This window comes from Chiloscyllium punctatum, chromosome 38 (assembly GCF_047496795.1).
Source record: "Chiloscyllium punctatum isolate Juve2018m chromosome 38, sChiPun1.3, whole genome shotgun sequence".
Taxonomy (NCBI): Eukaryota; Metazoa; Chordata; class Chondrichthyes; order Orectolobiformes; family Hemiscylliidae; genus Chiloscyllium; species Chiloscyllium punctatum.
Window position 1 is genome coordinate 11,399,030 of NC_092776.1, and position 27,433 is coordinate 11,426,462.

Genomic DNA, 27,433 nt, shown 5'->3' on the forward strand with positions numbered 1-27,433 from the left:
CAAGTTTTTCACCACCCAGCGTACCTGCGAATCACTTTCTTCCTTGGTTAATATTTAGCTTCCCCCTGAGCTTGCTGGAGGTGTTTGAGATGGTGTAAACTTTTTTGCCTCTCGTGGCCACTTAAGAATGCACCATAGAGTTTTAAATGAAAAATTCAAGTCCTACTTCCAGTAATATTACTGAAGAGAGTCACATTTAGCTGAAACGCTTTGTCTTGCATTCATCTAGATAAATGCAAGATACAAAACTTCAAACGATTATAACAACTTAAACTATTGGAGAAAAAGGTCCTGATTGGTTGCTAAGTCAACTCTGATTGGCTACTGTCCTGCTGTAAAAATGCAACAGAGAATTACGGGCCCACCAAGCTCTTGGGTAATTCAAAAGGGGGCAAAGGTTTGAATGCATGCCTTTTCGGCACAGAGAATAGGCCACAAGTATGAACATGTCACTTCCAGAAAGCATTAATGTGCAAAGACATCTAGCAGTTGCTGAAGGTGCCAATTTTTGATGACACGCTAAACTGAGGATACCTTCTCCCCAGCCCACACCCCTCCCATTTATCTCTTCACCCTGGAACTCCCTAGCTTCATTCCCGATGAAGGGCTTTTGCCCGAAATGTCGATTGTCCTGCTCCTCGGATGTTGCCTGACTTGCTGTGCTTTTCCAACATCACTCTAATCTAGACTCTGATTTCCAGCATCTACAGTCCCCACTTTTGCCCTGAGGATGGATCCACCTTCTCAAGCAACAGAACAATTTTGATAAACAGCAGGGCAGTTGCCCTAACCATGATTCATTCCTCAACCACATCGCATAAAAAATCAGATTCTTTGGATATTTATATCATTGTCGTCTGGGCCTCTTGGTGTGTGCACTTTGTTAGCTGCATTACCCTACATTGCAGCATTGCCTACACATCAGAAGCAGAATTATGGGGAAGAAAAATCAATATCTTCAATAATCATCACTGGTCCGTTAAACTTAAAGCCACAACACACAAGGAAAGCATTAATTTCCTAGACACAATGGTATTTAAATTAGCACAAGACACCAGGCATGAGTTAGCCACAAATACTTTGTACATAAAAAAAAGCTGACACACACTTCCATATACAAAAAGCCATCAGGCTAAACACACTTCCTAAGGACTGATAAGGTCAGAACTAAATGGTTACACGTTTGTCTTTGAACACAGTGACAGCATATCAAGTAATTTACAGTATTGTGACAGAGGTTTTGAGATGCGCTCACTACATTCCTATCAGCAGCAAATGCAAGATAGGACCAGCCTGGGATCGAACTCCTAGCTGATTTTATCTATTCTATTTATGGAAGTGATTGCTGTGACTCCTGCATGAATTTTACTCGCCATTGTGAGGACTTCTGGGGCAAACTGATTCACTGCCCCATGTATTTTGGTGCTGCTTAGAGACTAAATAATGTGGCTTCCCACTGTTGCTTGTGGCCACTTGGAAAGCAAAAGGACTCCTCATTATTCAACTTAATGCCAATTGTGTCTAGGAAATTAATGCTTTCCTTGTGTGTTGTGGCTTTAAATTTAATGGAGCAGTGATGATTATTGAAGATACTGATTTTTTTCCCCATAATTCTGCTTCTGATGTGTAGGCAATGCTGCACCGTAGGGTAATGCAGCTGACAAAGTGCACACACCAAGAGGCCCAGGCGACAATGATATTGGCACGGTGGCTCAGTGGTTAGCACTGCTGCCTCACAGCGCCAGGGACCTGGGTTCGATTCCAGCCTTGGGCGACTGTCTGTGTAGAGTTTGCACATTCTCCCCATGTCTGCGTGGGTTTCCTCCAGGTGCTCTGGTTTGCTCCCACAATCCAAAGATGTGCAGGTCAGGTGAATTGGCCATGCTAAATTACCCAGAGTGTTGGGTGCATTAGTCAGAGGGAAACGGGTCTGGGTGGGTTACTCTTCGGAGGGTCGGTGTGGACTTGTTGGGCCGAAGGGCCTGTTTCCACACTGTAGGGAGTCTAATCTAACCTAATCTAATCTATTCCATTGAAAGGCACCTGCTAGGGTACAGCATTGCTGAAAACTATCCTCAGAGAATTTGTAATTTTCTGAAAATAGAAGACCCTGCACCTATTGCTTTGCTGGCTAAGAGTCTCAGGAAGGGGCAACTTACTTCCAGAGAAGTGACGAGTGGTGCACGTGTAACTTGTTATGAGATTTATCTTGAATGACTCTACATGCTGTGTGTGTACAATGTTATGACGCTGCCTGCCAGTTAGTTTGGGCCTGCACACAGAGATCAGTTGGTGGCTGTAATACTTGTTTCATAACTTATAATGTATTTTACCGTTTCAAATATCCACAGAGTCTTCTGAAAACCTGCTAACCCACAGAGTTAATCAATTCCTAATCAGGAATTGACTGGTTATTAGATCATTGTCAAAAACACGACAAAAAGTGTCAAATATTAGTCTGCAAGTAAACACCTTTCTTTCTTATAACAAGGCACACAGATCTATTTGAGCCTTCGAGTGAATGGCACATCGGGAGTTGAGGAGAGTATGGGGGAGTGTGGGGAATGCCTGGTCTACTCATTTCTCTAAGGGTCTGTTTGTGAACTCAGGGAAGCATTGGAAAGGTGATGCTTTCTAACTGGGTTTCCTCCTAGAAATTTATTTATTGTCAGGCATAATTTGCAGCACACACAACGCAGAGATACCGCAATGCTAATGGGAAGTATTTCCCTCTTCATTTCTAAGGAAATCTCAATGCTGCTCAACTGTAAACTCATCAAGTCACTGTGCACTTGGAGCTATACTATAAACAGGAAACTAGCTGCAGCTGCTACAGAGGAGCCTGGCATTTCAGACTCCAACAGACCGAAGACGCAGGTGATGAAAACATAAATAATCCTGCATTCCTTGCACGTATGCTTTGAATTTTAAGCTAAAGCAAAGAACAAGGACAGTGTAAGAAGTTAAATGAAGCTAATATCAAGACAATGAGCCCACACCATAACTGGCAAGACACATTTGAGTAAATCTCTTCTGTACCCCCTCAAAGACATTTCCATCCTTGCTAAAATGTGGTATTTCAGAACTGCACTCAATACATCAGCTTAGGCCTAATCAGTGCTTTATAAAGGATTAACATTACCTCCTTACTTTTGTACTCTATTTTTCTATTTAAAACATTCTGGAGCCCTGAGATCTTAACAGCCTTCTCAATGTGTCACATCAACTTGAAAACAAATGTTTGTACATCTCCAGGTCTCTGTACCCCCTCTAACATTGTACAGTCTCACTTACTTGGCATTGCCTCTCCTCATTCTCCCAATCAAAACATATCACTTCATAATTCTTTCTATTAAATTGCATCCATCGTGTGTCTGCCCATTCCACCAGTTTATACTTTCCTGAAATCTGTTAGCATTCAGCTCATGATGTACCACATTTCTGCGTTCTATACCATTTGCTAATTTTGAAGTTGATTCCTGTGGTTGGACTGAAAATCCTGGGTAAAAATAGACACAAGGTTTGCAGACTAAACTCATGGATTCATTTAGAATGAAGCAGGAAAGTAAACCACAGTTAAGCATTGTGATCGTCACAAATAATTTCAATTAGGAGTTCATGAAAATCATCTTTACCCGGAGTGTGGGGAGGATATGGCACGCATTACCACACAATTGATGTGGTTAAATGTAGCCAGTGGACTCCAGTGCTGCTGTTATCCTCAACATTCTTTCTCTAAATCATTCAGAGCCATGGCAGAGAAAACAAAACTTGTTGCTTACCCTCTCTCCTTCATTCCTATGACAGCACAGGTCAAAGGCGCTTTCACCTATGGCCTATCACCGACGCTGGGCTAGTCTACTAAGTACTGTCACCTCAATTAAAAGAAAATACTTGCATTCCTATAACAGTCCTAGGATGGCTCAATGTACCTTCACAACCAATGAAGCTGAATCACAAAATGAAGATTTGCGTTATAATGAGTGGCTGCACAGGCTGGGACTTCTTTTCCCTGGAGCATGGAAGACTGAGGGGTGACCTTATAGAGGTTTATAAAATCATGAGAGGCATAGATAAGGTAGATAGCCATGGTAGGAGAATCTAAAACGAGAGGGCATAGGTTTAAGGTGAGAAGTGAGAAATACAAAAGGGTCCAGAGGAGCAATATTTTCACATAGTTTTGTGAGTGTCTGGAATGTGTTGGGAGAGATAGAGAGAGGGGTGAGTACAATTTTATCATATAAGAAATATTTGATCAGGTATGTGTATGGGATAAGGATGGAGGGGTATGGACCAATGCAGGCAAATGGGATTAGATTAATTGTGAAAACTGGGTGGCATAGACAAAAGTTGGACCAAAGGACCTCTTCCATACTGTAAACCTCTATGATTCTATGACACAGTAAAGATGGGAATTCAGCCCAGAGTGAACATACCGTCTTTTTGAAAAGAGTTATCCACTACATCCCCAATTCTACTACTTGTTTCTTATACTCCTAAATACCCCTTTAAGTATTTGCCAAATTCTCTTTTGCAAGTTACTGTGGAATCTTTTTTCACTAATCTCACGAATGAATCATCACAATTCATTGTGTAAAAAGTAAAATGCACATTTGTTACTGGTACTTATGCCAACATTATATAGGAGGCCTCTGTTCATTGGCCCTGTTATTATTGACAAGGTTGGATGATGCAATCACTTGGAGCTGTTCCAGTACAGCAACACCACTGGCATTTTGCTGACAATGTGGAAAATTGTTTTTGTATGCAAAAAGTAGAACAGATCTAACCCAACTAATCAATGCATCATTAGTCTAATCGCGATCATCAGCAAAGTGAGGAAAGATATCGTTAACAATGCTATCAAGCAGCACCTGTTCAGCGTTAACCTGCTCACAGACGCTCAGTTTGAGTTCTGCTAGGGCCGCTCAACTTCTGACCTCATTACAGCCTTGGTTCTAGGCCCAACCATCTTCAACTGTTTCATCGACTACTTTTCCTCCATCATAAAGTCAGAGCTGGAATGTTTATCGATAATTGCACAATGTTCAGCACATTCACAATGAATTAGGCACTAAAGATCTACTGCATGTTCAAATGCAGTAGATCTGGATAATATCCAGGCTTGGGCTGACAAGTAACATTCATACCACACAAATGCCAGGGTATGACCATCAAAAATAAGAGGCAATCTAACTAGTGCCCCTTGATAGTCAACAGTGTTACCATCACTAAACCCCCAATTGCCAATATCATGGGATTACCACTGACCAGAAACTCAACTGGAATCGTCATATAAACACAGTGGCTACAACAGCTGGTCAGAGGGTGGGAATACTGCAGTGAGCAACTCACCTTCTGACTCCCCAAAGCCCATCCATCATCTACAAGACACAAGACTGTGATGAAATATTCCCCACTTGCCTGGATGGATGCAGCCCCAAGAACATTCAAGAAGCTGGACATCATCCAGGATAAAGCCGTGTGCTTGATCGATATCACATCTACAAGCATCCATTCCCTTCAACACCAATGCTTAGTACATACTGCTGCTACTGTCTACAAGTTGCACTGTATAAATTCATCAATGATCCTCAGACAGCACCTTTCAAACCCACGACTATTTCCACCTAGAAGAACAAGGACAGCAGATACATGGGAACACCACCACCTTAAAGTTTCCATCCAAGCCACATAATCCTGACTTGGAAATATATCGCCAGTCCTTCACTGTTGCTGGGTCAAAATCCTGGAATTCCCTCATGGGTCAACCCAAAGCAGGTGGACTGCAGCAGTTCAAGAAGGCATCACCACAACTTTCTCAAGGGCAACTGGGGATGAGCAATATATGCTGGAGCATCCAGCGACACCCATATCCATGAGTGACAAAAAACAAGTATGTCAATTTTGACAGGGACATAGTCACCTATACTGAAAATTTGAAAGCCATTTCTGTAGACAATGGGATGTTGATCCCATTTTTTTCAAGTTTAATTTTATCGAAGTCAAATTACAAGAAATAGCCTGTGTTTGAGTTGATGTGTTAACTTTAACATTTAGCAAAAAGGCGAAGTTTTCTTGGATAAATTCATTCCACATTTAAAGAAAATCAGACACGCTGGAAAATCTTGAGCTTGTAAATATTGTTGAGCTTTCTGGCACGTTCTACAAATACAATGGTGACAGCAATGCTTTTAGAACAGTGTGGTGGTAACAAATACCAAAGCAGGGAAAGACATGTTAAGTGACAGAAAGCACAACATAGAGAAGGAATTGACTTCAAGCAGATGTGGAGATGTAACTGAGAAACACAACGTCAGAGGACGGTAAGCAGAGACAACCGTTCAGTTCAATGTGGCTGTACTAGCTCTTTGAAACAACTATTCCATTAATAACACACTGTTTTTCCTCTCCACCCTCAAGTAATTACCTGATTCTCTTCTCAAAGTTGTTAATTGGTCAGTGATGTTGTCAGGATTCCTGAAAAGTATGAGGCTTTTTAAAAAAATGTTCATTCACGGGATGTTGGCATCACTGGCTTGACCTGGGATTTGTTGCACGTCCCTAATTGCACTCGAAAAGGTGGTGGTGCAGTGCAAAGCTGGTTTTCACTGAAGGCTGAGGCAATGGGTAAAATAAGTTGTTGTGATGGATAACAATGTCACAAAATTATACCCTTTCATGATTTTCTCACCATCCCCAGCTCCTCTTCTGAAATAATCAATTTCTAGCTAGAGGAAGATTCCGGAAATGCCCTCAAAGTGCTTCCCGCAAGATGTTACTGTTCTTTTATAGGAGGTCATCAGAGCCAGGTCTGATTACTTTCCAGCACAATTTGCTGGAGTGCCATTAAAAACTAGAACCCTGGTGATCATTTGCACTCAATCCCATGGGTCTGGAGAACATTTACAGCTTCCCTATCACTGCCGTCTTTGTAAAGTCATGACATAGACCATCTCTTGAACTCCTGTTGGGCTCGCTGGCTTAAATGGTGCAGAGAAGACATGAGGAAAAAATTATGTGGTGAATCTACTTAGCTGCAGCCCTGGGCAGACATCCAAAGGACACATTAATGACAACTTGGATGAAATTCAGCTACCTTTGTTTTGCTTAATCTTTCATGGGATGTGGTTGTCGTAAGGCCAGCATTTGTTGCCCATCACAAATAGCTCTTGAACTGATTCGCTTGCCTGGCCATTTCAGAAGGCACTTAAGATTCAACCATATTGATGTGGCAATGGATTCTCATGTAGGTCAGACCAGGCAAGGATGGCAGATTTCCTTTCTTCATGGGCATTAGTGGACTAAATACATGTTTATGACAATCAGTGATAGTTTTGTGGGGGTCACCATTACTGGGATTAGGTTTCAATTACAGAATTATTTATTAATTGAATTTGAATTCCACCAACTGGATATGAATCCATGTGCCCATGGCATTAGCTTCCGTGTCTTCATTACTAGTCCAGTACCATAACCACATCACTACGTCACCATCACCTTCACATTTAAGAGATGTGCAATGCTGTAGGGGTAAGCACATCATTAACTGTCTTCGGCCAATTCAATTCACTCCATGTGATATTAAGAAACAGTGGAGCACTGAATTTTGGGAAGGTTAAGGACTCTGATAACATTTTGTCAGTTGTACTGAAGATGCTTGCTTCAGAACTTACTGTATCTTTAGTTAAATTGATCTACTATAGTTATAACATGAACTAACACTGGTAAATGTAAAAAAGAATGCCCAGATATGGAGCAGGTCAAATCTAATTCAGCCAATTAGGAGCCTATCAATCTACTCTAGTTCATGAATAAAATTATGGAAGGTAACATCAAGTAGCATTTGCTAAGCAATAATCTGCTTGCTGACACACAGGTTGGGTTCCACCGGGGCTACTCCTGCCTTCGAAACAGCCTTAGTTCTAACATTGACATGAATATGGAATTCCAGAGGTGAGGAGAGAGTGACAACCCTCAACATCAAAACTGCATTTGGTTAAGTGTGGCATGAAGGAGCCCTGGCAAAACTGAAGTCAGTGCAAATAGGGGAAAGTTCTCCTCTGGCTGGAGTTATACTGGCACAAAGGAAGATGGTGTGGCTGTTGGAGGTCAATCATCTCAACTTCAGTACATCTCTGCAGGAGTTACTCAGGGTAGTGTTCTCGCATTGTCAGCTACTTCCTTAATGACCTCATCGCCATAATAAGGTCAGAAGTAGAGATACGACAATATATTGCTGATGATTGCACAATGTTCAACACCATTCATGACTCTTCAGGTACTGAAGCACTGTGTGTCCAAATGTAGCAAGAAATGGATTAAATCCAGGTTTGGGCTGACAAGTAGCAAGCAGCAAGAAGCACTCACACAACAAAAATGCTAGGCAATGGTCATCTCCAAAATGATCATGCAACCATTACCCTTCGACATTCAATGGCATTACTATCACTGAAACACCCAAGTCAACACTGGAGGGGGGGGGAAAGTTGGTGGTGGTGGTGATGGTGTTACCATTGACCAGAAACAAAAACATATTTAAACAAAAACCCATATTTAAAAATCTTGAGGAAGGAACAAGATTAGACAACATTATCGTAGAGAAAAACAGGGGGCACAATCTCATCATCTAAATAGACTATTTCTGTGTCATAACATTCAAACCCTCAAACTTTAATGTGGTTAGACTGTACTGTGTGAATCCAGTTTACAAACTTATTAATTTACTTGCCAAACACACACTCATCCTCAGTTCAAACAGGTTGGAATTGCTCTTAACTGACCATCTCAAAAGGAGAATCCCTTAAAAAATAATGATAATTTATAAAACTCTTACAGGCACATACTACCTGCTGCCTTTTCTCTAGTAGAAATTCCTTTACATTTGTATTCATAATGCTTGTGTAAACTTGACAAGCTGTAATTTCCTTTCACCAGCACCCTCCTCATTATGTAAAACCACTGCAGTAAGATGTAATTACTGTGGCTAATTTACACTGACAGTACCAACGATAAATGTGAACTTAACAGTTGCAATTTGAACGTAGATGGCAGCTGTTAAATACTGCTTGTTTCTCTCTTTTGCCGAAGATCAAAATGACTTCAGTATTTATAATAGAAATAGAAAACATAAGGGCAAGATATTGTGATCTAAAATTAGGATAGTTGTACCTGAAGTTATTTACTCTCTAACCGTGTTTCGTCTGAAACTCATTTTTGATCCTTCCTGTCCACGTAAAATGCAATGGGAGATCAGCAACTACTTTGGGAGAGATGGTAGCATAGTGACAATTATGACTGGATATTTCTGGGGCACAGGTTTAAATTGCACATCAGATTTTACTAAGTTTTACAAATCTGATACTTAAAGCTAGTCTTAGTAATGATAACAATTAAATTATCATTGTTGTAAATACTCATCTGTCTCACCAATGTCCTTTAGGGAAGGAAATCTGTTCTTACTTGGTCTGCCATACATGTGACTCCAGGCAGCAATATGGTTGATTTTTAACTGCCCCCAGTTCCAGGGCAATTAGGGATTGGCAACAAGTGCTTATAGAGGCATAGAACTATGTCATAGAATCCCTACAGTGCAGATAGAGGCCTTTGGCCCATTGAGTCTGCACTGACCCTCCAAAGAACATCCCATCCAGAACAACCCCACAACTGCACATTTATCATTGCTAATCCACTTAGTCTACACAACCCTGGACAAACTACAGGGCAATTGAGCATGGCCAATCCACCTAAACTGTACATCTTTGGACTGGGAAAGGAAACCAAGCACCTGGCAGAAACCCGTGCAGACATGGGGAAAATGTGCAAACTCCATATACGTGGTTGCCCATATTCTAGTGCTGAGAGGCAGCAGCGCTTACTGCTGTGCCACCATGCCGCTCCCAGCAGCACCAGCAATGCTGGTGTTCCATTAAAAGAGTACAGGAAAAAATTCAAAAAGGGCCTTGAATTTCTAAAAAGTTGAACATTTTCTCCTCATCATTTTTGAAGGTCTGTACTGGGGTCTCACCTTTATTCAATTTACCTAAATGGCTTGGAGGAGAGGAGCAAAGGTATGGTTGCTAAATTTGCAAATGGCATAAAGAGCAATAGGAAAGTTTATGAAGAAGACATAAGGAGTTTGCAGACGAACCTAGAGATAGGTTAGGTGGATGGCTAAAGTATGACAGTGGGAAAATGTGAAGCAGGAAGAATTAAAAAGTGTGGTATCACCTAAAGAACTGAAGAATTCTAAGGTGAGAAGAGTTCTAGGTGTTCTGGTGCATATCTCTCAAACCATTCATATGCAGGTACAACATAGAAAGAAGGCCAATGGAGTACTATCCTTTATTATGACAGGGATTGAACATAAAAGTGAGGATGTATTGGAGGTGGTTCAGAGGAGGTTTGTTAGATTGATACGTGGAATGAGCAGGTGGTTTTATGAGAAAAGAGTTTGGAAAGGCTGTGTGTGTTTTCACTGGAGTCTAGAGAGGAAGGGCTGATTTAATTAAGTGTATAAGATCCTGACTAGCCTCAATAAGATTTGGATGTGGAAAGGTTATTTCCTATAGTTGGTGAGCCCAGAACTAATGTGTTAAAATTAGCAACTCATCCTTTTTGGACAGATGTGAAGACAGTTTTTTTTTCTGAGGGCTTTGTGGACTACTTCGCCTCAGAAGACATTGAATATATTTAATGCGATTCTTCTTAGACAGCTAACTGAGAGTATATCTGGGTAGATGGGAATTCTAAACACAAACAGGTAAGCAACGATCTTTCTAATGGCAAAACAGGCTCAACGGGCCGATGGCCCACCTCTCCTCCTAATTCATGTGTTTGTAAGACGCATTTTTGTTTCAGTTTTGTGGACTTTATCCCAGATCAGGAAAGATAGTTCATAATCAATAGCCCAAAGGGAAATTCTTTGTTGGGGTGGAATTCAGCAATATGCGTCCATTTGAGATTGCCAGAGTGAATAATTGAGATAGTGAAAATATTTATTTTAGTTGACATTTTAGTGGTTGCTTTAATTACCTAAACATTTCCCAAGGGTCCACTGTACATCATCTGACAAAAGTGTTTAAGGAGTGAGTAAGAGCTGGAGATTTGAAAGGTTTAGAATCTTACTACATAAATTTGGTTTGATGCAGTAAAAACATTCACACACAAAGTTTTAGACTTTCTGACAGACAACCTTTTTTTGATGTGTACCTTGTACTTCACTCCAAATTGAATTTATTCTGATGCTGGTCCCTGCAACCCCTTCGACTGACTGGCTGGACTTCTCCCTTTTCAAATGCATCCGTCTGACAAACCCTTTCTGCCTTATCCCTTCAGAACCCTCCTCAATTTTAACCTAACTCTTGAACCACAACTCTCCTCTTTTCAGCCATTTTTCCTCTTCTGAGCTGCCCTGTCCTGGTTAAGTGGTGATGCAAGTTTTCTTTTCATTTATGGGATGAGAGTGTTGCTCATTGGGCCAGCATTTATTGCCCATCCCTAGTTACCCTTTAGAAGGTGGAGGTAAGCTGGCTTCTTAAACTGCTGCAGTTCATGTGGTGCAAGTTCACTCAGAGTTCTGTTAGGAGGAAAGTTCCAGGGTTCCTGAAGGAACGGTGATATATTTCCAGGTCACGATGGTAAATGATTCAGAGGGGGACTTGCAGGTGGTGGTGTTCCAACGTACCTTCTTCTCTTGTTCTTCCAGGTGAAAGTAGTCACGTGCTTGGAGGTAAATAAAAACAGAAATAGCTGGAAAAACTCAGTAGGTCTGGCAGCAGCTGTGGAGAGAAAACGGAGTTAACTTTCAGGGTATAGTGACCCTTCAGAACTGATTGTAACTATTTAAAGGTTGGTATATATACTAAGATAGGGAGGGAGGAGGAGTAATTGATAAGTAGAGATGGAGCCCAGAGAGAACAGCAGTTGGACCCACAAAGGAACAGGTAAAGATCAGGGCTGGGAGAATCAATAGCTGCTAATGGGGATCATTAGTGGCTGACAATGGCCATGTCATCACCCCAAGCCCCATACACCAGACCTTGTCATTATGTGGGCTGCTACCACAAACAGCCCATTGTTGACTATCCTAAGTTGTCCTTCACCCAATCCCTTTGTGGATGCAACTGTTTCCCTCTCTGGGCTTCATCTCCACCTATTGTTTACTCCACACTCCCCACCCAATCTTCAGCAATATACCAACATTTTCCTTGTTAAAATCAGTTCTGATGAAGGGTCACTAGACCTGAAATGTTAACTCTGCTTTCTGTCCACAGATGCTGCCAGACTTGCTGAGTTTTTTCAGCAATTTCTGTTTTTATTTCTTATTTCTGGCATCCATAATTTTTTGTTATGGGTTTGGAAAGTGGCTTGGTGAATTTCTGCAGATAGTACACTCTGCTACTTCAGACTGTTGGTGGTGGGCAGGATGAGTGTTGTTGGAGCTGCACTTATCCAGGTTGAAGAATATTCCTTCATACTTCTGACGTTTGCCTTGTAGATAGTGAACCGGTTTTGGGAGTGAGGAGGTGAGTTATTCGCTGCAGGATTCCTAGCCTTTGACTTGCTTTTGTAGACGCAATATTTAAATGGCTTTACGGATTCTTAATTACAAGAAAAGTCCAATCAACTGTAATACGGTGACATGATTGACAATAGGCCAATCCAATGATATTCCCTGGAAAAGGTTTCTTAATTTACATAGGTCTCCATCTTATGCTAGCAATTCAAGGTTAGTTCGAATACAAGATCCATTGTTTTCTCTCATCTCTAAATACAACCAATTTAGCAAAGCATCAGTTCAAGTTCACAAAGTCAAATCAGTATTTGCAGCCCTTTTAGAGTCATAGAGATGTACAGCATGGAAACAGACCCTTCAGTCCAAACCGTCCATGCCGACCACATATCCCAACCCAATCTCGTTCCCACCTGCCAGCACCCGGCCCATATCCCTCCAAACCCTTCCTATTCATATACCCATCCAAATGCCTTTTAAATGTTGCAATTGTACCAGCCTCCACCACTTCCTCTGGCAGCTCATTCCATACACGTACCACCCCGTGTGTGAAAAGGTTGCCCCTTAGGTCTCTTTTATATCTTTCCCCTCTCACCCTAACCCTATGCTATTTATTTTGTTGTGCTCTTTTAAATTGAAAAACCATTTTGTGGTTAATAAAAATCTACATGTTGCTTCTGACAACAGCTTAAATTCAAATTTTAGATCCTCACAGGTACCTACTTCATTGAAAGTTGCATCACAGGTAGACAGAGTGGTAAAAAAGGCATTTGGTATGCTTGCCTTTATTGCACAGACCACTGAGTTTATGTTGGGGTTGTACGGGACACTGGTGAGGGCACTTTTGGAGAACTGTGTGCAGTTCTGGTCGTTCTGCTATAGGAAGGATATTGGAGCTGAGAGTGTGGTGCTGGAAAAGCACAGCCAGTCAGGCAGCATCCAAGGTGGACAATCTACGTTTCAAGCGTAAGATCTTCATCAGGAATTAGGCTTGTGGGCCAATGGAGGCTGAGAATGGGAGGTAGCTGAGAATACGATAGGTAGATGAAGGTGGAGGTGAAGGTGACAGGTCAGACTGGAGGGTGGAGTGGATAGGTGGGAAGGACGATGGACAGGAAGATGCACACGAAACAACCCCACTACCCTGTGGCTGAACACTACAACTCCCCCTCCCACTCCCCCAAGGACATATAGCTCCTGAGCCTCTTCTATTGCCACACCCTTACCACACGACGGCTGGTGAAAGAATGCCTCATCTCCCGCCTTGGGACCTTCCAACCACTTGGGATCAATGTTGATTTCACCAGTTTCCACATTTCCCCTCCCTCCATCTTATCCCAGATCCAACCTTCAAACTCAGCACCGTTGTCTTGAGCTATCCTACCTGTCCATCTTCCTTCTTGCCTATCTGCTCCATCCTCCTTACCTTCAGCCCCACCTTCATCTATTGCATTCTCACCTACCTTCCCCCTAGCCCCACCCCCTCCCATTTCTCTCTCAGCCCCCTTGACCCGCAAGTCTCATTCCTGAAGAAGAGTTCATGCCAGAGATGTCGATTCCCCTGCTCCTCAGATGCTGCCTGACCTGCTGTGCTTTTCCAGCGCCACACTCTCGACTCTGATCTCCAGCACCTGCAGTCCTCACTTTCTCCCTATAAGAAGAATATTATTAAATTGCAAAGGGTGCAGAAAAGAATTACAAGGGTCTTACCAGGACTGGAGAGTTTCAGTTATAAGGAGAGGCTGGATAAGCTAGCACGTTTTTCCACTGGAGCATCAGAAGTTGAGAGATGACCTTATAGAGATTTAAAAAAAACAATGGGGGGACATAGATAAGGTGAATAGCAAAGATCTTTTCCCTAAGGTTGGGGAGTTCAAAACTAGTATAATTTTAAGGTGAGAGGAGAAAGATTTAAAAGAGACCTGAGGGTAAACGTTTTCACAGAGGGTGGTTCGTATGTGGAATGACACAGTGTTAGACACAGTTACAATTACAACATTTTCAAGACATTTGGACTGGTACATGAATAGGAAAGGTTTAGAAGGACATAGGCAAATGGAACTAGTTTAGTCTGGGAAACTTGGTCAGCATGGACAAGTTGGACTGAAGGGTCTATTTCCATGCTGTATGACTCTATGGCAGCAGACGCATGGGAACACCACCACCTACAAGTTTACCTCCGAGCCACTTACCATCCTGACTTGGAAATATTGCTCTTCCTTCATTGTAGCTGGGTCAAAATCTGGGAATTCTCTCTGTAACAGTATTGTGGGTCAACGTACAGTATATGGACTGCTGCAGTTCAAGGTGGCAGCTCACCACCTACCTTCTCAAGGGGAGCTAGGAATGGGCAATAAATACTGGCCCAGCTGGTGATGCCCACGTCCCACGGGTTAAATAGAAAAAAAAGAGAGATGACAACAAATACCATCAGCAAGAACAATGTATGTTAACAGATCAAAAGTGGTCAGTATTCACTCCAGTGTTGCACTTTCAAGGTTTTAAGAAACATGGATCTGAAATAACAAGTCAGTGCTAACAAGAGTGTGTGAAAAATGTGTTTTAATAAGTGATGCCCCGTAGACTCGCATTGCGAATAATACAGCATCGATCATTCACTGCAAAACAGTTCTAGCAGTTTCTCGACAACCAGACATTCTACACGTAGCTTGCTGAATGGGGTGTCAGTGAGAGCAAATCTCAGGACACTTGAAAGGGAACTGCTGCACAGTTCAAACTATCTAATCAAATTTATCACTGTCAGAGTAGGCAGACATCACTGATAGAATACATTAATTTCACTAATAAAGTACAACATTCACCTCAAGCTGCCTGCAAGAATGGCCACAAGTCAATTCCATAATATTAGGAAGTGTTAATTATTTCAAATGATCAGTCTTTGCAAATGCAATGTATAAAAGTTCAGCCAGTCAATAATTATACAGTATTTACAGAGCAATCACAGACCATTCAACTCAACTAGTCTGTGCTGCTGTTTATGCTCCACACGAGCCTCCTCCAACTCTATTCACCTCATCTTATTCTCTTCTCCTTCATGTACTTATCTTGCTTACCCTCTTCAACAAAATGGAGGATGAAATATTATAGTCAATGAAAATCAATTTGTAAAACAGAAAATCTAAGGAGGACACAGAATTAAGTAAATCATCTTTAACCTTGAAAAACTGTTTTAGCAATTTTATAACATGCTACTCTTTCCATCTTAGTTAAGACATTTTTGCTTCAAACACAACATATGGCTTTGACAGCATCACCCAAATCCCAAGACCAACTAATAAGAAAACTCCCCAAAGAGGAGGGGATGCAGAGGACATTTACAAGAACGATAAATGGCATAAAGGTATTCAATTGTATGTACCATACAGAGAAGATATCTTGTGTATTCATTCATGAGAAACCACTGGCTAGGTCAACATTTATTGCCTGTCCCTAAAACCCTGGTAAAGGGAGTGGTGATCTGCCTTTATGAACTACTGTAGTCGTTGTGGTCATAGAGACGTACAGCGTGGAAACAGACCCTTCGGTCCAACCCGTCCATGCCGACCAGATATCCCAATCCAATCTAGTCCCACCTGCCAACACCTTGCCCATATCCCTCCAAACCTTTCCTATTCATATACCCACCCAAATGCCTCTTAAATGTTGCAATTGTACCAGCCTCCACCACATCCTCTGGCAGCTCATTCCATACCCATACCACCCTCTGCGTGAAAAAGTTGCCCCTTAGATCTCTTTTATATCTTTCCCCTCTCACCCAAAACCTATGCCCTCTAGTTCTGGGTTCCCCGACCCCAGGGAAAAGACTTTGCCTATTGACCCTATCCATGCCCCTCATGATTTTGTAAATCTCTATAAGTGTAGGGACAGCCTGCATCCTGTTAGGAAGGGGATTCTAGCATTTTTATCCAGCAACAGTGAAATTATGACAAAGCAGTTTCAAGTCAGGATGATGTGTCACCTTGATGGAAACTTGCATGTGGTGGTGTTTCTGAGCATCTGCTACTCTTGACCTTCTAGGTGGCAGAGGTTGTGGATCTGCAAGGTACTGTCTAAAGAGTACTGTTTAAATTTCCTGAAACTATAAATTCTAACAGTTTTAAACGAGAAGTTGCATGTGGAAAAAGCAAGAGGTGGTCACTTGATGGAATGATGGGTACAGGTTTGTCACTAATGCAGTCAAGTGTTGGAGATAAGTTGTAATATCAGTGAATATTGTTTTAGTTGTGATACTTCCTATACAGTGCTGGTTCTCATGCTAAATAACCCAGTATTTTATGAATATAACGGCAAAACAAAATTGTTTTATATGTAATGCTCCATTCGTTTTGATGAATCTCTCAAAATTACTTGAAAAACACCAGGGAGTCCTCCCTCCTGCATCCTGCCCAACATTTCACCCTTGCCAACAGCAGATTGGTCCCTGTTCTGACCAATATTTAACGGGCATAACAAGTATAGAATGGATATGTCACCTATAGTAGCAGTCACTTTGGAAAGCAAATGAATGTTGCTATAGGTGACGTATCTATTCTCGACTGTGAGAATTACTTTAATGCATTTTAATATCATGCCTGTGCTGTCTTGTAATTATGATGATGGCAGTGCTTTCTTGGCATTTACAGATAAGAATCAATACAAAAGAACCAAACCTTTTCTGGCTTTTGCCTGGATTATTCAAGGTTTGATGCCTAGAGTGTGAACCACATGCCAAGAATACCTTACTGTTTTGTTACTTCCATCAAAATCTGTTTTGGGGTTTTCGGTGACTAAGTTTGGAAGATACCTTGCCTTGTTCTGCAAAGTAACAACCCGGGAAGGGGACACAATTGTTGGCTCTGAGCTCATGCAAGACCTTGACAAATGTTAATTGCCAAATAAATCTATCATTCCACACATCTGAGGCTATTAAAACAAGATCTGTGAACACAATCCAACAAGATTTTTCTGCAGTCAAGTATTCTGCAGGCCACAAGGTTCGGGTTTCCCAAATTCTCCACACTTTCCCTCTACCTATTAGCATATTATAGAAATAAAGAGCTGCTTGTATTTATATGACCACATAACATCTTAAAGCACTTTATAGTCAAAGTGCTGACTGTTGAAATGAAGGAAAATGCAGAACTCAATATGCAGAGAGCAAATTCAACAAGGAACAATATGCTAAATCATCAAAACATTTGTTTTAGTGATACTCCTTGAGGTTTATTCCTAGGACCCCTGCTCAGTTTGAGTGGTACTTTTGACGTGTACTGAAGTTTCTAAACTGGGACAGAAACCCATACCTTAGGCTAGTGCAGTTGATGTAGTTTATATGGACTTCAGTAAGGCTTTTGACAAGGTATTGCATGGCAGACTGGTTAAGAAGCTAGGAACCATTGACTTAGTGATGAGAAGCAAACAGTAATGGTCAAAAGATGTTTGTGTGACCAGATGCCTGCGTACAATGGCATACCACAAAGTTTCGGTGTTAGATCCATTGCTGGGATTTGTAGTGTACATTATGGATCGAGACACAGATGTAGGAGGTCTGTTCAGTAAGTTCATAGATAACACAAAGATTGGTGGTGTGCTAAGTAGCAAAGAGAAAAGTCTTAAGACTTGCGAATAACATAAACAAGCTGGTCAGATGGGCTAAACAGCAGCAAATGAAATATAATCCTAATGAAATATAATCCTCAAAGGTGTGAGGTAATGCATTTTGGGACCTCTATGAATGCATATTGAATGGCAGCATCATAGGAAGTACAGAGAATCAAATGAACTTTGGTGTGCACATCCATCATAGATCCTTCATTAAAACTAGGACAGATAGTCAAGGCAGAGGAACCTCTATTAGTCTTACAACACAGGCAGGGAGTATTTTGTTCAGATAATCAAATGCCAGATAACACAGTTTAGCTAAGCATCGGGACCTTGCGATCTTGCCTGATAATCCAAATTTTGGACAATCAAATGCCAGATAATCAAGGTTCCGCTGTACTTGCTTTTATTAGTTAGGGCATTGATTCCAAGAGCAAGGAGGTTATGATGCAGCAGTATATAATTTTAGCTAGACCACAGCTGAAATACATGTGTCACACTATAGGAAGAACATTATTGCACTCAGGAGGGGAGAGGAGGTTCACCTGGATATTGGCTGCACTGAAGAGATTTAGCTACAAAGAGAAACCACACAGGTTAGAGTTGTCTTCCTTTCAAAAGAGCAGGCTGAGGGGAGAATACTTGATTGAGGCAAAAAACGTTGAGGGGGATAGATGGAGGGAGATAGGGAGACACTTTTCTTCTTATTAGAGGGATAAATAACTTGGAACAATTTCAAAATTAACAAAAAAGGATTGGATAAAGCTAGCATTGGTTTAAGAAAGGCAAATGACACTTAGAAAGTCTAATGAAGTTTATTGAGTTTGTAACCAGATAGATTAGGGGGACTTAATGGATGTGTTGTGTTTAGGCTTTTGACAATGTCTCTCATAAGAATTTGATGGGCAAAGTTAAAGCACTGGATGGATCAAGAATGAGTTGATGGACAGAAAAGTGTGTGAGAAAATAAAGAGGACTTTTTTCTGAGCGGCAGGCAATTCGTAGTAGGGTATTAACAAGGATAAGTGCTTGAGCCCCAGCTAGTCACAATATAAAGCACTTGTACGAGGGAATCAAATGCAACATTTCCAATAAAAACAAAAAGTGCTGGAGAAACTCAGAAGGTCTGGCAGCAACTGTAGAGAAAAAAAAGTCAGCATTTCGAGTCCATCTCGTTTCATCAGAACTGAAGCGGATTTGAAATACCAACTCTGTCTTTCTCTCTACTGATGCTGTCAGGTTTGCTGAGTTTCTCTAGCACTTTGTTATTGATTCAGACTTCCAGTACCCGCAGTTCTTTGTTTTTCTTTTACGCAACATTTCCAAGTTTGTTGATATTATAAAACTAGGAGAGATTAAGAGTCATAAAGAGGCAAAGAGGCCTTAAGGTGATTTAGGCAAGTTGACTGACTAAGAAAGCACATGGCAAATGCAGTACAAATGTGGCTAAATGGGAAGTTACGCACTTTGGTGTGAAAAACAGAAAGGCAGATTATTACAAAGATGGTCATTTATGGGAAATCTGGATGTACAAAGGGACTTGGGTGCAATGAAAGTAGACAGGGAGATACAGCAAGTAATTAGGATGGCAAACAGTATAACGGACTTCAATGCAAAAGGATTTGAGTTCAGAAGTAGGGATATGCAGTTGTACGGAGCCTTGGTGAGAACTGGAGCAATGTGTGCAGCTTTGGTTTCTCTATTTAATAAAGGATACACCTGCCACTGAAGGAGTGCAGTGGAAGTTCACTCAGCTGATCAACTGGGGATGGCAAGACTGTCTTAAGAGGACAGTTTGGTTTTACTGGGTGCATATACACTAGCGTTTAAAAGAATGAGAGAGGATCTGATTGAAATGTATAAAATTCTAACAGTACTGGACAAGCTACGTCTAGGCCAGGACACAATCTCAGGGTATGGGATTGATTATTGAGGATTAAGATGAGGAAAAAAAAAATTAATTTACTCAAAGAGTACTGAACTTGTGGGATTCACTAACAGAGAAGGTGATAGAGGTCAAGTCTCTGAAAGAGATAAAATAAGTTTTAGATTTTAATGTCATCAAGGGTATGGGGAGAAACTGGAATTATGACAATGAATTAGAGTTGGCTAGAATGGTGTACACCTGCTCCTAGGTGTAAACACCTCATCCTGTACTATAATTCCAGGCATAGCTTTAAAGTAAGGAGCAGGAGGTTTAGAAGTAATTCGAGGAAACATGTTTTTCACCCAGAGGGTAGACAGGTATCTGGAATTCACTGCCTAAGAAGGTGGTAGAAGTGGAATCCTCAAGACATTGCAGAAGTATTTAGATGAGCACTTGTAATGCTATTGCATACAAGGCTACAGGCCAAGTCTTGGAAAATGGGATTAGAATTGATGCTCAATAACTGGCATTCAGCTGTTGGGCTGAAGGGCCTTATTCCATGCTGTAATACCTCTATGGCTCTTTACAACCTTCACGCTCAAAGACAACAGTCGTATACAGTGACTGACTGCTGACATTTACTTCTGTTGAAAAGAAATTCTGTACAAAAACACTGCTTTTTCGTGGCACTCCTGATATGGCCTTCCAGAAGTTCAGACAGCAAATTTCTGAAAACATTTCTGCAGACAAATTGCAGGCTTTTTAACAATTTTGAAACTGCTACTAAACACAGTGTAACCTCAGGTTATTTAACTGCACATTTTGAACTTTTCCCAGCATTTTCCTTGCTAACTCCATTCGCAAAAACATTTCCTGGGTTGGATTAAACTCTAACAGCTTGTATGTAAAACTTTGATCTGCCTCAGAATATAGGCAAACAGTATAATTCACCATGCACATTTGACATCAGTATACAATGAATGCAGGGGCAGCTGGGGGAAACTGGACAGAGAAAAAAACCTATGGCTAAAAGGCATGGCAGTCAAACAGCAGCCATCATTTAGGTATGCAGCTTTGACTCCAAGGCACTTCACAGGAGCCTAATCACCAAAATAGGTTGTAAGGAGCATTTTTGAGGAGGAAAGAGAGATGGGGAAGTTGAGGGAGGAAATGCCATAGCTTAGACAGCTGGAAGTATAAATGTTAATGATGGGCGGCACAGTGGTTAGTACTGCTGCCTCGCAGTGCCAGAGACTCCGGTTCAATTCCCGCCTCAGGCAACTGTCTGTGTGGAGTTTGCACATTCTCCCAGTGTCTATGTGGGTTTCCTCCGGGTGTTTCGGTTTCCTCCCACAGTCCAAAGATGTGCAGGTTAGGTGAATTGGCCATGTTAAACTTCCCATCATGTTAGGTGAAGCGTTAAATGTAGGGGAATGGGTCTGGGTGGGTTGCTCTTCGGAGGATCGGTGTGGACGTGTTGGGCCGAAGGGCCTGTTTCCACACTAATCTAATTAAATCACAAGGTGAAGGCAATGAGGGGTGCATACAGGCCAGAACTGGTGAAATGTACAAACTGCAATGAGACTCGGAGATTTACAAAGATATGGAGGGCCCAGGAGGGCTGAGCTGAAGGAGTTATGAAACAACGTATAGCATGGAGGTCATTTAGCAATTCCAATCTACGCTGGCTCTCCCTGGAGCATTTTGTTCACTTTCATGCTATGGCACTATCCTCATAACTTTTCAAACATATTTCCATCAAGTGTCCAACTAATTTCTTCTACAAGCTACTGATTCTCTCTGCTTCCACCAGTCTCATGGGTAGTGAGTTCCAGAGAATTAACATTCTCTGCTTTAAAAATAAAGTTCTTCCTGACATCCCACCAGCACTTCTTGCCTAAGACCTTTAACTTGTAACCTTTAGTTCTTGCACCAACAACTAATGGCGATAGTTTTCTTCATTACCTTACCCAAACCTGTCATTATCTTGCTCATCAAATCTGCCCCCACCTCACTCTTGTTTGTTTCAAGAACAGCAACCCCAGCTTCACCAACCTAACCCTGTACTAAAATTGCTGAAACCATTCCAATAAATCTCTTCGGCACCCTCTCAAAAACCCTCAGATTCTTCCTATACTTTAGGAAAGTTCAGTATCACTTCCCTGTTTTGTACTCAATGTCTCTATATAACAAGATCCCATATGCTTTGCTAACCACATTCTCAATATATCCTGCCACCTTTCAAATTAAAGGCATATATACCTTACAGGGGGGACCTACAGCCATGGAGAGATTTGAAAACAAGGATGCGAATCTTAAAATCAATAAGGAATGGGAGTCCAATGTATGATAGTGAGCAAGAAATTACATTGAAATCATCTAAAATATCCCTTTTGCCTCCAAAAGAGAAATTCAAAAGTTGAAAGCATAGCTCCATCCAGGAGGTTTCGGTGAGGCTACACAATGTTGGCTACAAACAGCATTAAAATCATAATAGGATTACTCCAGCCAATCCCCTCATGCTCACAAAGTCACTACATCCAAGTATAGACATCACTGACAATAATCCCAGTGTCTTATATTCTTGCTGATTAACATCTCCTGGGAAACTTGTAGTTAGTGCTATTCTTCTCCACGCCACTGAAGCCTTTTCCAATCCTGTATCATCTTGACCCAATTAATAATTAGGAATTAGGTTTATTGTCTCTTGTACTCACATGAGTACAGTGAAAAGTTTACAAGTCGCCACTTACAGCGCCATCTGAGGTCCAAAGGTCCAAACTCCTTAGCCTTTGAACTAGGAGCCTGGCCAAGGCCAAAGCTGAGGATTTGAGCATGCAAACTAGTCTAGTGAGCTAATGGAACACCCAGGGACTGCTACAGATTTGGAGATCCTGCTTTTGTCAGGTAATGTAGAAAACCAAGGTCCTGCGCTGTTCAGATATTAAAGATCCCTTTGTACTGTAAGAAAAGGGTGCTGAGTTCGCCTGATGTTTCGGCCAACATTCCTTCCTCAACTGATAGCACCTGAAACAACACGGCAGCTGGTTACTCAGCTCATGGCTGTGTGTGGATGTTATTAGCTCAGGAATGGATGCAGTATTTGCCTACATAATGATAGTCGCTGCTATCCAAGAGCCAAGGAACAGCGTGTGAATTTTTTTGAATTGTTTTGATGTGAAAAGCTCTAGGGAAGAGTAAGTACTTCCCCATGATCAGCTTTCTTTGTAGAAACAAAAGTATTTATTTTCCTGACAATGTAGTAGATGCAGAGAAAAGCCAGAGCAGGCTGTGCAATATGGATGCAATATCCTCGCCAACCCTGCAAGGAAACCATTGTATACTTGTAAGACAAAAAGAATCACTTAGCATATCAAAAGCTGACTCGGGCACTCTATCCTTTCAGCAGGCTTGCCAGGTATGTGTGTTAATTATTCAAAGAATTTGTTTGTGTCTTGCACATGTGAACCAAATCATTTTTTGGCGTCTCCTTCTATAAATATTCATTTATCTTTGGAGCCACGGCATCCCTTCATGTCACAATCTATACATGTGAGGATCATTTACGAAAGAAAAACAAAAAAACACAAATCCAAAAACTCATCGGTTTTAAAACCCCGTGGTGGGAAGCACAGTGGTCGCGGGCATCACCAGTCCCAGCAGCTTCCCCAGTTCTCAAGGCGACACGTTTACTTGGGGTAAAGGTTCTGTCAATACTGGCGTCAGCATCAAAATCCCCCCTTAGCACCAGCCATCAAGCAATCATTCACTGTATAAGAGTCAAGAAAGTGGGGATCACCAATCCACCGTGAAGGTCATTAATGCTCAGCCTGATCTGGTTCTTATGAATACATTTGGGCATGTACATACATTTACAAGTAGGAAGGCACTGGACAATGACTGAAAGCCATGTTGATCGCCAACCCATCCCCACCAGACACCCCTGCACCCCCCTCCCCCTCCCCCTCCCCCAACCAAACCAGCTTTGTTCAGACGTAAGAGACTGTAATTTCTTCTCAGTGATATTCTAGGAATAGTTGGAGAAATGATCGTCAATATCAAATGCCATCGATTCTCCCTGTGTTTGCTTGGATTTTCGCTGGGTGTTCCAGTTTCCTTCCACAGTCCAAAAGTGTGCAGGTTAGGTGGATGCGCCATGATAAACGTGGGATTACAGGATAGGATAGGCGGTTAGGTCTGGGTGGGATGCTCTTCAGAGGGTTGACTCAAATGGGTCAAACAACCTCCATCTGCACTGTAGGACTTGTATGATTTAGGCAAAAAATAAGCTCATTAAAAATGCATAAAGGCTATTTCCTTTCAAATAAATGGGAAGTAGTGTGAACAATAGTTATCACTTTAGGTTTTAATTTCCTTTTAACTAAACTTCAATAAACAATGTGCTAGGAACAATGCATAAAAGTCACCTAAGTCTCTGTAACTAAGCATTCCCAGATGGATACTTGAGTGTACACACACACACACACACGTCTGCAAATGCAATATTGCTGACTGCCAGGATCCAATTACTTGGAAACAACAAAAATATAAGCAGGAACACTTGCCAAATGACACAGTTGTGTTCTTTCTGATAAATTGAATAACAGATCAATTCACCCAACAAGCTGATTGTGAGAGTTTAATCAATGATGTGCACTCATGCGATTATATTTTGGTTATCCTACTCCTATCTACACAAACACCAGTAATAGATACAGATCTGAGTGCCTGGGTGGTTCAGATTAGAGATCTAAACAGATGTGATATGCATTACTCAGGTCCACAATCCCACACAGCATACCACTCTCTACAAGTCTTTGCCAGTTTCAGGGTTGGTGGTGCCCAGAGTCAGGATTTGAACTTTTAACAATACAAGATGTGCTTTTACTTCAGATTCACTCTGCATTGAGTCTCAAATCCTACATTTTCTCCTTTGATTATTTTCAATGTTTGGAGCTGAATGTATATGAGGATGTGCTGCTGTCTTACACTAATCAAAATGCAAAACTGTACAAGTGCATTCACTATTGATTCCTCCCTTTATTTCAAAGCTCAGTGAGAGTTGACAGAGCACAACTACCAAAGAAAAGACGGGTTTGCATTGCTTCCTATTAAATGGAAATTGCAGTATTTCACAGAACAGCTAACGCACACAGCTGAAGTCATGAGGAACATCCCTTCACCACTCAGCACTAATAAAATGTAATGTCACCAAGTTCTAAGCAGCCCATGCCCAAATGTGCAGTGACTGGGAATCATCGTCAATCATACCTAACCCAAAAGAGTTCAGTTTCATCTGAGCACTATTTATTTAGCGTCTTTCACAAAGCCAGGATAACCCAAAGTGTTTCACAGGCAATTAATTGCTTTTAAAACTGCTGGTTTGCAAAATAGAACACAACAGCTTTCATGACCTCAGGACAATGTTTTCACAGGCAGAGTGCAATAATTTTGAGGAGTGGTCACTGTTGCAATATAGAAACTGTGCCAGCCAATATGTACATATCAAATTCCACAAACAGCAATTAGAAAATGACAAGCTGATCTTTCTTGATCTTGGTTGAAGAATAAATATTCATCAGAGCACAAACCCTTTCCTGTTCTTCTTTGAATAGTACCACATCAATCTGAGCAGTCAAATGAGAATTTTGTTTTGCTACCAGCTGAAAGGTATATCATTTCTCTCGATTACAAAGTATCAGCTAAGATTCTATATCAGGTCCTACAGTGGTTCACTCGTCAACAGTCTAGCTAACAAGCCAAGGTGATGCTCAAAACCCTTAGGAAAGGTACTATCACAGCTGCATGGAATAAAATTAAGGCAAAGATTGTAGGAGGATGGAAATATCAAGAGAGGAGGCAGCTCTGTAGATGAAATTAGTGTGTCATTTATTTTTAATACAGTGAGGGATTTTTAAAAAATACATTAGTGGATATTTTTGCTTATTCCCATTAAATGCTCCCTACATCCCACAAAAAAGCTTTTATTTGTCAAGATGCCCATGCAAATATGTAATATTACCAGAAAATGAATGAAGGATTCCTGATATAAAAAGGCAGGAATTCTATGGGCAGAAGTTGAGTAAACATGCCTATATTCCCTGTTGTTTAGAAGAATTATTACAACGAAACTTAGAAAATGTTGAGGGTTTAATATAGGTAGTGGCTCAGAGGCTGCTTCCCATCGTTAGAAAGTCTGGAATTGGATGTAACAGTCTCAGGATAAGAATAGAATAGAATATCCTTTATTGTCACATGTACTCCATTGTAGAATACAAGAGAGACAAAGGAAGCACATGGTGAGGTCAGTGCAGGAGAGACAGAGAGAAAGAAAGAAACTGACACTGCCCTTGCTGTTTGAATTCATGTATCGCTGGACATCGGAGTGCGTCTGGGAAAATTAACAAACAATGAAATTCACAACTGATCTTGGGGGAACTGTTAGGCGAAGTTCACAGCACAGAATCAGATAAGTGAATTATTTTAAATGGACTACAGAACGTCTGCAGTAGTGAGTAGAGTGGGTTCTTTCTTGATTATATGTTTTTGGAGACATGTCTCTTGATTAAACTTAAAATATAAGCCATAACTATTAATTTAACCAGGGGCAGTGTTTGTAGAGGAATAAGATGGTGATATTTTCTGGGTCTGTGGATTAGAAGGAGCAAAAATGGCCTTTAGTGGAGTGATATGTGTTTCTTGTCAGATGTGGGAGTTTAAAGAGAGTTTAAGGGTTACTGCGGATTATATCTGCCATAAATGCTGTTGGTTGCGAAACTGATCAGAGTGAGTGGACCGGTTGGAGAGACAGAAGATGAGGAATTTGCAACAGCAACAGTATGTGATGGATGGCAGTTACAGATACAGTCACATAGATGGGTTAACTCCAGGAAAGGTAAGGCAGGGAGGCAGCTAGTGCAGGAGTCTTCTGTGGCTATACTCATTTTAAACAAGTATGCGGTTTTGAAAAATGTAGGGGGTGATGGATTCTCAGGGGAATGTAGCACGAACAGCCAAGTTTCAGGTATTGAGACTGGTTCTAATGCAATGAGGGGTACATCGGGTTCTAAGAGATCAATTGTGTTCGGGAATTCTCTAGTCCAAAGTACAGACAGATGTTTCTGTGGCCAGCAGTGGAAAATCAGAATGGTGTGTTGCTTTCCTGGTGCCAGGATCAAGGATGTCTGAGAGAGGGTTCAGAATGTCCTCACGAGGGGGAGGGGCGGCGGAGGCAGCAAGAGGTCATCGTCCACATTGGAACCAATGACATAAGAAGGAAAATGGTTGAAATCCTGAAGGGAAAATTCAGAGAGTTAGGCAGGAATTTAAAAAAAGAGGTCCTCGAGAGTAGTAATATCTGGATTACTCCCGATGTTACGAGCTAGTGAGGGCAGGAGTAGGAGGATAGAGATGATGAATGCATGGCTGAGGAGCTGGTGTATGAGAGAAGG

The 27,433-nt window shown here is 41.4% G+C and overlaps 1 protein-coding gene across 5 annotated transcripts in view; it reads right to left on the minus strand.

Annotated features, from left to right (window-relative positions):
* Nucleotides 1-27,433, minus strand: part of zfyve27 (zinc finger, FYVE domain containing 27) — a 188,741-nt gene that overhangs the window by 10,671 nt on the left and 150,637 nt on the right. The window contains exon 10 of one of the 5 annotated variants that reach the window (XM_072557162.1): nt 14,225-14,308. The exons of 3 other annotated variants lie outside the window; for them this stretch is intronic. In XM_072557162.1, the coding sequence (XP_072413263.1) occupies nt 14,244-14,308 (65 nt within the window). In that variant the 3' untranslated portion in view covers nt 14,225-14,243. Of the gene's footprint in view, nt 1-14,224; nt 14,309-27,433 lie in introns of those variants that run through there. One more of the 5 variants, XM_072557160.1, reaches the window with a different exon arrangement.